The 10,560-nt window shown below is 39.6% G+C and overlaps 2 protein-coding genes across 3 annotated transcripts in view; one reads left to right on the forward strand and one right to left on the reverse strand.

Moving 5' to 3' along the window:
• LOC134820239 (thioredoxin reductase 1, cytoplasmic-like) overlaps positions 1-10,560 on the reverse strand; it is a 114,055-nt gene that overhangs the window by 67,922 nt on the left and 35,573 nt on the right. The gene's annotated exons all lie outside the window — the stretch shown is intronic.
• Positions 1,004-10,439, forward strand: LOC134820240 (glutamine synthetase-like). 2 transcript variants are annotated; one of them, XM_063830463.1, is made up of 8 exons: positions 1,004-1,308; positions 1,558-1,692; positions 1,798-2,017; positions 2,278-2,406; positions 2,546-2,712; positions 2,931-3,083; positions 9,445-9,535; positions 9,964-10,439. In XM_063830463.1, the coding sequence occupies exons 1-8, from the start codon at positions 1,205-1,207 to the stop codon at positions 10,039-10,041; spliced, it is 1,077 nt and encodes a 358-aa protein (XP_063686533.1). In that variant the 5' UTR covers positions 1,004-1,204; the 3' UTR covers positions 10,042-10,439. The 2 variants fall into 2 exon arrangements, with proteins under 2 accessions (XP_063686533.1, XP_063686534.1); XM_063830464.1 differs by having other exon boundaries at positions 1,087-1,308; positions 2,278-2,401; positions 2,541-2,712.

The following is a 10,560-nucleotide window of genomic DNA, read 5'->3' on the forward strand; positions in this document are numbered from 1 at the left end:
ATAAAAATTAAAGAGTCTCGACAAAATAAGATAAATCTGATTATAACACATGAAACCCCCACAGGATTGCTGAACGAAGGCCCACCCTCTAACTGGAAGTCGTACATCTGGTCCCTGGCACAACACACCTTTTTATCTGTTGATCTGTACCTCAGTAATATAATGGCTGACAACAGCAACTCATTTATTAATAATGAGATAAGATTTGAGAGTCTGCGTCCATACTTCTAAACTCTGGAGTTAAAAAGATTATCTCAATATGTATTCTGTACCGATTTTTAGCTTAAATCATGGGCGTAACAAATTAAACGTGGAATTTTATATGCGTCTTTTCCCCTTGTAAACTTGTAAACAAACAAATCTAATCCTCGCATAACAAAGATAATAAATACCTTCTTTACTTTTACATTACTTGCAGCACCAAAAAGACAACGCCGGCCAAAACAGTTGGAGTCATTTAACCGTTCTGGCAATACAAGTTGAAGGAGGCTTTCAGGCTTTCACTTTCAGGCTTTGCCCGTTGTTGATTATGGGTTACCCCAAAACAAGCCTCGCTAAACTGTTTACATAGCTTAGTTTAGCAAACAGGAACGGTATAATCATTAATCACATTGTACACGTCACGTAATATGGCATTTCATATTCAACATTCTCCCGTCTCGAGCTAGTAATAGCATTATATCAGGGTATGGTATCCTGCATTCCCTAAACTGCTTCCTACCCTCTATTGTTTTTCTCCTCCCTTTTCCTCCCATAACTATGATCTTGTCCTTGCAGTATTTCCCTCCAACATTATCCTTTACGTGTACGTAAGAGAATGCTAAATTAAATAAATGTGCAAATCTAAACATAAAATTCGGACAAATACTATATTACAGTCCACCCTGAAGAATGCATATATTCAATATTTAATCGCATATTATCAGGGATTTACCTCGTTTTATCATTCATCGCAATGGATAAAACGACCTAGCATTAAATCATAGTTGCTTTCAAACTAATTGATTTTATCCAGCTTATTTGTTCTTAGTTCTATTGTTTCCGATTTTGTTTTACCTAACCATGACACGTTTGTTTCACCTACTCAATTTGACTCCAAGCGGCAGTTACAGTTGTTGCAGTGCTAAGATTAATTACTAAAATAACTCCTTCTAATATATTATCTACCACAAAATAGTTACTAAGCAACTAGACAGAAATCAGAATGGACGGACTTAATGGGCTTAGCAACCCTTTCATGGATCTTGACCAGGGAGGAAAGTGTCAGGCTTACTACATTTGGATTGACGGTACTGGCGAGGGACTCAGGTATGTACAGTATAACCCAGATTTACACAATAACCCCGATTAACTGCGCCTGGTTTTCCGCAAACCCCGATATAATGTTGAGATTCGTTTAGCTTTTACAACACTATGACTAACAGGAGCGTCACATGGTGCATGTGACCACCCCACGGCAAGGCAGAAAGCTTGGATTCTAAGAACTGCCGATAATACCCCCTCGGCCTCAGGAAAATCCTTAACTAAAAATCACAATTGATAAAAATTATTTCCCAGGGGTAAAACGAAGACACTGATGAAGCCCACGATGGATCCCGAGACACTTCCAGTATGGAACTTCGACGGAAGTAGCACTATGCAGTCTCTTGGAGAGAACAGTGACATTTACATCAAGCCGGTCGCTTGCTTCAGGTCAGTTCACTTATCACACAGGGTCTTCATTTGAGAACGTTTCATTGGAGTCCGAGTACCAAAATGGCCGTTTGGGTACACCGTTAGCCAACCATTCCTCACCAGGGATCCATTCCGACGTGGTGATAACATCCTCGTTATGTGCGAGACACTCGACCACGAAGGGAACGTCCATCCAACCAACAAGCGACGCAGCTGTTTTGAGAACATGGAGAGGTGCAAGGAGGTCAAACCATGGTTCGGAATTGAACAGGAGTACACCATGTTTGATTTCACTGGGAGACATCCGTATGGGTGGCCAAGCAACGGTTACCCAGGACCCCAGGTTAGGGACAGACTACAGTTATTTCGAGGTCGCGCGACCTTTTTAGGTGTTTTTGGACGAAAATTTCGTACCATAACAGCTGTGTTCCGTGTGGAATTGATTTGATGTAAGAACTAAGACTTGGTCCAATTTCTATGATAGGAAATAGGGTAAACAATCTGCTAGTACTTCTTTAGAATATGATCCATATCATTGACGGATTCAATAATAGGCCCCACCATCACTGTATCGTTTATATAACTTAAAACTTTCACTTTCAGGGCCATTACCACTGCAGTGTTGGAGCTGAAAAAGTTAAGGGGAGGAAGATCGTGGAGGCTCATTACAGAGCTTGTATGTACGCTGGTATCAGGATCGCTGGATCCAACGCAGAGACCATGCCTTCTCAGGTATAATAATCTAGTTTGATTTTCTTTATATCTAGAAATTTTGCCGCTGAAAAATGTAGTTTTCACTGGAGCTATGGTCACACTTTTTCAAGACATCGAAGAAAGATCTTTAAAGACACCTCACCATATTCCACCTCAGTGGGAGTACCAAGTAGGCCCCTGTGAAGGTATCGAGATGGGCGACCACCTTTGGGTCTCCAGGTGGATTCTTCAAAGGATTGCGGAGGAGTTCAATGTGGTTATCAGCTTTGATCCTAAACCTATTCCTGGGGATTGGAACGGCGCGGGATGTCATGCGAACATCAGGTTAGTTTTAAGGGGCGGGTTGTCATGTGAATGTCAGGTTGATCTGGTTTTATTTGGTTCGAGAAAAGCTTATCTGATTTTTTGCTTCACTGTTCACTTCTCAAATCTTTCCCAAGGACTGTGTTGTTGTTTAAACTGTAAATTAATTATCTACCAATTCCCTTCATCAAATTCTCCTTATTTCTCACATAAAATTCTCCTCATTGACATTCCTACAGCACATTAGCGATGAGGGAGGAAGGCGGTCTGGAGAAGATCTATGAGGCAATCGAATTGATGGGGAAGAAGCACGAGGAGCATATTTACGCCTACGATCCGTCAGGAGGAGTGGACAACAAAAGGAGGTTGACTGGACTTCATGAGACAGCCAGGTTAGTTTGGGGGGGGGGGGGGGGGGGGGGGGTGGGTGGAGCAGCCAGGTTAGTTTGAGGGGAGGGGGGGGTGGAGAGGCAGCCAGCTTAGTTTGGGGGGAGGGGGGTACAGAGGCAGCCAGGTTAGGTTGGGGGAGGGGGGTGGAGAGACAGCCAGGTTAGGTTGGGGGGAGGGTGGGTGGAGAGACAGCCAGGTTAGGTTGGGGGGGTGGAGAGACAGCCAGGTTAGGTTTGGGGGGGGGGGGGGGGGGGGGGTAGAGAGGCAGCCAGGTTACTGGTTAGTAGGGGGAAACAGAGCTGGCTAGGATGGAAATGGATAAACTGCCAGGTAAGGTCCATAGAATTTGCAGAAATGAGAAGTGCTGTAAAATGGAAAAGAGGGAGCACTAAGTTTGTTTTTTAAAGGAGAGGGGGAGTGGACTATGTTCATAGAATTTTTAGTGTTTTTCCATTGACTCTAAACAACTTATCAGCCCATTAAAAAGCCCGTATACGTTTATTTACTCTCAAATCTCAACAACATTCCACAAAAAAATTTTGCTCATTATCACAGTGCTGGCAAGCATGATCGTGCCTTTTATACATTCTATACTATTATAAAGTTGATAATCGAAGAGTTGCACACGTGGGGACAAGCTGAGAGTTTATCCGCTTTGTTGGCGAACACGAGAAGAACAGGGTCGCTCAGTTTATCTTCGTTTAACATTTTTTCTAACTCCCTCCGAGCCTGATTAAAACTTTCTTTGTCGGTGCTGTCCACTACGAATATGATTCTCTGGTAGGGGAAAATGTGAGGAACTTGTAGAATGTACTAATGTAGGTAGGCCTCATGCAAGTTATAATATATCCCCTCTGATTACTAATACTAGACGTACGGACAATTGGAAACTTATTACAATTCCTAAGCTGTAAATGAATGAGGTAAGTGAGCGACCGATTTCATTCTCGGTATCATTTTGCATTTACGGACGTTCATTCAAATAAATATCATTTCTTTTTGTTTGGGAAAGAGAGACACTGGCAGCAGTTCACTCTATCCAATTATGGGTTTTGGTCAAATAAAAAATACGGAACACCTTTCCAGAACAAGAACAGGGAGAAACGTTGTACTTAAAACAAATCTTCGGTGTTAGATAACTGTTTTATAGCTACAAGTACAATACAAACAGAAAGAGAGATGTCTCATGTAGATATGGGTTACACTCTGAAGTATACCTTGACGGACCTTATTTGGACGGACATTAAATAAACGGACATAATTATGAACGGACATTAATATGAACGCTAGAAGGTGCATTCAAAACCATCAAAAATTCGAATTTTTTCATTTTTTCAAACGTTTTTTAAATTTCAGCAAATGATTTTTAAATCATTTTTTTATAAAGTAAGTAAGAAAAGTAGTCGTTAAGCAGTAAAAATGTTAAAATATGTGTACATGATTAGTGTCTAATATCACATATCATCTTCATCAAATGGGTTTTCGTGCATGAAATAGTTCATGCTTAAAGCATCGGTGATTTCTATAGCTTTTTGGAAAGTGGAAACATTTTTTTATCAAACTACCCCGGTCCTGCATTTCAGTGTTAACTTTAACAAGCCATTCAGCGTGAAGTGGTTTTTATCTTAGACAAATTTAGGTTAACCTTAACATCACGTCGAGCTTACGAACGTTAGGGCCTCCAGCGTTCAATTAATGTCCGTCCAAATAAGGTCGGATAAGGTAGTCATTGACCAGTGACCACTGTGCACTGGTCAATAAAGAAACACTGTTGAATTACTCAGCAATAACCAGTGAGGTGCGTTGATCATCTGAAGAAACACTTTTGGAGTGTTGAGCAATTTTCGGTGTCGAGTTGGGTTGACCATATGGGAGAACACTTTTGGAGTGCTCAGCAATCTCCGGTGAGTTGGGTTGATCATCCGAAGAAACACTTTTGGAGTGCTCAGCAATCTCAGGTGAGGTGGGTTTGACATAATCATATGGGAGAACACTTTTGGAGTGCTCAGCAATCTCAGGTGAGGTGAGATCGTCATCTGGAAGGACAGTTTGGGAGTGCTCAGCAATCTTCAATGAGGTGGGTTCATCATCTAAAGGAACACTGTCGGGATGCTCAGCAATCTCCGGTGGTGTTGGTTGAACTTTCTGCAGATGGGGTACCTAGTGTTCCAAAGTTTTCATTCGAGTTGTAAACTTGCAGTTCAATCTCATTATCAACACGATTTTGAACCCGCTCCTTGACTGTGGCAAAACATTTCTTTCCGGATGTCCACAAATATGTGGTAATATGTTTATACATAGTACTGTAAGAGATTGGGTTTAGAAGACTGTTGATTGGGATCACGATCAGAGCAAATATCTCAAACATTTTTGCAGAAGGATTTTCACCGGTATAGGCCAAAATGATGACAGCGGCTATGAAAGAGACCCAGCTGACCAGCTGTGAGATTATCATGAGTGACAATTTTAGTGTTAACTGAGAAGTGTTGTCATTATTGACTGGACCAGCTTGCTGACGGGAACTCTTTGCCTTTACAACTATGATGGTATAGGATGCTGTGATGACTGTAAGCAATAAAGCCACAACTACGCAGTATACGACCTTGTACGCGTGATAGTTACCTTGAACCTTAAAGACATTGGATATACACAGTGGGGTGTTACCGTAGTATCCTATGTCTGCAACGTCGAATATTGTGTTATCAGAGGTGATATTGGCATTTCTCAGATCAGCTAGGATCCTGATTGTATCTGTTGAAGAACTCAAACTGTTGTTGAAATAGTGGCTGTGGATCCTTTGAACGTGTTTTATCATAGCAGGGCCTTCTCTTGATGTTATGAAGGGATTCTTGTCCACAGCTGTTAGGATCATGCTTGTCCGGAAAAAGTTCTGGAGCTGATAAATCGGTAAAATAGGTACAATAGAATGAATAAAGCTGAGAAGAAAAACAATCACATTGACGATCTTGACTGTTTTCGTTGAAAGTTCAAAGGAGAACCCCAGTGAGCACTTTAAACACCTTAGAATACTCATAATGCCAATAACAATCAATGATCCATGAGATGATACAGAAAATGTAACTCCTAGCATCATACAGACTACACTTGCACGCCAGTCTTCATCAGATTGACAGTAATCCCCTTTAACTTTTAGAACAATTGATGCAACAATCATGAAGAAAAGGTACACGCCCATTAGAAAATCATAAAAACATATTGAAAGCCGTAAAATCCTGTCTATTTGAGCTGCTTTTGAAGTTGGATTCTCGTGAAAATTTGTAAGACCAACAGATATATTAATTATCATGATACTCAAACTTCCAAATGAAGCTAAACCAGCGATGAGTTTAGATTCAACCATGAATTCAACAGACTCCGAACCATCCACAGTGCAGCCTGAGCACTCATCTTTTCCATTGCTACAATCTTTCTTTCGGTCACATACGAGACTTTCGTTTATCCAGGTGACGGTTTCATTGACAGAGCAGTAAAAGCGTCCTGGACAATCCAACTCGTCAGCACTGTTTAAGCAGTGTATTTTACCATCACATAAAAATGTCAATGGGTAAGAATTATTTGAATAAGCTACTGTGTCATTTTCGCACTTGAAGACCAGGGGGTATTCAAGCTCATTTCTCTGAAAGTCGATATTCTGACAAAATAATTTCCACTTCTCCAGTTCAGTCGTATTAGTGCAGTGAGTTATACATGTTTCTGCTAATGAATCTCCGTATTTGAGGACCCATTTTTCAAAATCATTTTGTGACTTAGATAGTAGTAATAGTATATTTAAACATTTAACAAATGGATTATAATCTAATTCCAGGTAGAAGCTATTCCAAATGATCTCAGTACAGTTTATATTTATGGGCTGATTTGAGCAGTTCAGCTCATTTATTTCTGGAAGGTGACTACAGTAATCGAGCTTAGAGAGACATAGTCGCTTTAATTGTGGTATCCTATCACAAAACAACTCATAAGAATCCTGACATAGACACTCGTCACTATGGTCAGCGCAGTCAACTATTCCGTCACAAACAGCATGAAAGGCAATGCAAGCTTTTCCACCATCTCTTCGTGGACAGAACATGACCTGGTCCTGATAGCTTATTCCCTTGTTCGTACAATGGCACTCATCAGTCGAACACACACTATCAGAATCGCACCTAGCGCTCTTTCTTATCTCACACTGATAAATATCACCCCCTGCAATAGATAAATCTGACAGTGTTTTACGGCTTGGATATAACAAGTTGGAATAAAAGTTCAAATAATCGAAGTTCATGGGGCACACAGGGCCTTTTAACTTTAGTTCTTCAGAAAACATTTTGCCTTTGTGATGAAATCTAGCGTCTTTTGAGTTAAAGTACATGTTTTCAACTGATGTAGCTTCCCACTGACACGGAGAAACTCGTCCATATTGAAGGAGAACATTGTAATATAACAAATCAAAATGTAACAAATCAAAATAAACCGAAACGAACTTTACTGATTTTCCTTCCTCGACTACTCCTGTAAGTTCCTTAGGAATGTAACCCGGATTGTTTCCATTGTCTCCATGTCTTGTAGTTGTAGAACGGGACTTTTCTTTTGACATGCCTACATTTACCATCACCACACAGAGGAGGAGAAATGTTTTAGCTCTCTTCATCTCTATGTGATCTTGTCTGATGGAGTAATTGGATTAGGCACATCTAGAAATAGTTTTAAATTCTCCCTTGTTTACTTTTAAGCTCCAATGCGAAAAATGGATCAAGTTCGAAATTTTATAAGGCCTTATAAAATTATTAGTCAAAACCATAGCTCGCCCAAATTTTAAGAAAATTCTTGTGAAAAGGCCCCTTGAGGATGAAATTGATCTGGGTAATTGTATTTTTGGACGCTGATTTCGAATCACCCCTCATGACGTAAGGTAAAAATACTTCCCTGGAGAGTTATGGGCAAAAAACCGTTTTGGTCACGTGACATGCTAGTAAAACATGAGTTCGATCGTTTATGGCTCGGGTTAGGGTTAGGCCTAGAGTTGTGTTAAGAATAAGGGTTATGGATAGCTTCGGGGTTATGGTTAGGGTTAGTGTTGGGATTAGGGTTTATGTAAAGCCGTTTTGTACGGCTGAAAAACCATAAAAACCAAAGTCACGTGACATTTTTGGGCGAGCGAATTAGTAAGAGCCCAAAACCATAACTGAAACTCTTTATAAGCTGTTGGAGTTGCCCGTATTATCAAATTGTGGGCGATACGGATACGGAGACTATGCAGGTGACTTGTGTTCAAAGAACCATCCCTTAAATATAATAGTCCACCATTCCATTGTTTGTTATTTTGGAGCATTCTTTTCATCAAAATTTTGAAGACAAAGAAGCATTGATTGAATACTGACGCAGCGATCGGTCGCCTAGTATTTGAAAGCGATGAATGAAAATGAACAATAGTTACATTTTCATTTATGCGACGAATAATATAAGACATTAAAGGAGTGTGTAATTTGATTTTTCGCAATTCTCGAATCGCACGATATCGTACCACGCACGTTATTTCATTGATATCATAATCTACCAATACTAATACTAATAGGGATAATGGTTACTTGGTGGCGCTCAGCCTGTCATTCCGCCGAATATCTATTTGTTTATGAACATGATAGCCTGAGGTCCCCATGAGGTAAGGGTTTTGGTCAAATAATATAATCATATTCCTGCAGGGCGCCACTTTTACGGCCTTGATCCGTTTAGAGATTGTATCTTAAGTGAAAATAAATCAACTAATTTTGGAAACGGTGGCCAGGCTTGTGCCCCGTACTATCTTACTATGAAGTCCAATCGAGGGCTATAATTATTTATTGTTGGCGTTGCCTTCGCCCGTTTTTTACCATATCCGGTCTGCCATTTATCTCAACCGGCTTCCAGTGAGACCGCCATTTATTTTATTCTTAACCCTCCAGTATATAGTGAAACCGATGAATACCTTCCCAACCCATAAGATGAAGATAATCACAGAATCTGAATAATTTCATCAAATTCAAATCGAATCCAGTAATTATATCAGGGGGGCTCGAGGTGAAAAGATATTTTAGAAGAAATGATGAAGGGACAGTGTGAAGAAATGAACTGCAAAGAAAGAGGATATAAATATCCAACTTATATAGTTCGTACTTCGTGGATATATTGTCTATATTAATATAGTCAGGCAATGGTGGATTCTATTAGTTTAGCTTTGCTCGCCCACATAAAACGTTAATTATGCCGGCCTAGCGGCCCTGATGCTATCCATATCACGGAAACAAGAAGAATCCAAAATCTAAATTCATGGTTAAACTTAAAACCTCCCCACTTTATAATTTAAAGTAATTGTTTGTATTTCAGCATTGAAAAGTTCAACTTTGGCGTGGCCGACCGCACTGCAAGTATTAGGATTCCTCGACAGGTTGCAGCAGACGGAAAAGGATACTTTGAGGTAATATAATAATTATCATATCGGGTCTCTTCAAGATGTCTCGACTGCCTAGACATCAAACCTTGGCAGTCGGTAATTTTCCCTTGGCCCGGAGTCAGCTAACCCTAGGGACCCTAAATAGTAGCAGATATTATCATGTTTTAACAAAAGACAGGGCTTGCAATTTTACTTGCAAATGATATAATATAAGGTGCTATTAGTATTACATTTACATATATCATAATTATATCAATTCGTCTGGATATGATGTGTAATGTGTATGTCGAATTCGTACTCGTCTCGTAGATAAGCGAAGCAAAACGAAAAATTGTTCACTGTAAGTGTATACGATGCGAGTTGCAACAAGCATAGTAAGCAGTGGTTTTGCTAAATCAAATAAACAATCAATTTACTAATTATTAACTAATTGGTATTTTATTTCCACCTAGGACCGAAGACCCAGCAGCAACGCTGACCCGTACGTCGTTACCGATAGAATTATCCGTACCATCTGCCTTGACGAGTAAATATAGCCATCACACAACACTCCATAGCATCGATGACATCATCACCTGCAATGACGTAGGTAATGACGTTCGATGACGTCATCAACAAATCAACATGTATAAATAATTAAGCATGTGCAAAAACTCGGATCGAGCTAATTTTAAGGATTTTTTTCAATTTTATTGTTTTACTCTGCACTCTGTTAATTGTTTGACATTTTATTATTATTATTTTTATTTCGACAAAAAATGTTTACAAATGCCGAATAGAATAAAAGACTTAGGCGTTTTTAAACATTATTTGTCGAAATGTGAAAAAGTTTTGTTCTTCATGCAGTGTGTAGATTGAATATGTTTACATTTTGCTAACCTTATTGGAGAGTTATTATTTAGAAGGATTCAGAAACTTGCGCAATTCATCAAGTCTTTATACTTATATGGTACAAGAGTATGAGGCGCTAAAAGGCAAAATTGAGGTACTGGAAGTCAAAATCCCCGAAAAAATGGAAAAATCATATTCTACCATTTCTAGTTTTTGAA

This window comes from Bolinopsis microptera, chromosome 8, assembly GCF_026151205.1.
Source record: "Bolinopsis microptera isolate Bmic1 chromosome 8, MBARI_Bmic_1.0, whole genome shotgun sequence".
In the NCBI taxonomy this organism is placed as follows: domain Eukaryota; kingdom Metazoa; phylum Ctenophora; class Tentaculata; order Lobata; family Bolinopsidae; genus Bolinopsis; species Bolinopsis microptera.

Bases quoted from the DNA above. Each gene is read 5' to 3' on its own strand.
- LOC134820240 (XM_063830463.1), top strand. From the start codon at position 1,205: ATGGACGGACTTAATGGGCTTAGCAACCCTTTCATGGATCTTGACCAG. The intron at 2,713-2,930 runs GTTAGTTTTAAG...ACATTCCTACAG, and splicing joins GGATGTCATGCGAACATCAG to CACATTAGCGATGAGGGAGG. The intron at 9,536-9,963 runs GTAATATAATAA...ATTTCCACCTAG, and splicing joins ACGGAAAAGGATACTTTGAG to GACCGAAGACCCAGCAGCAA.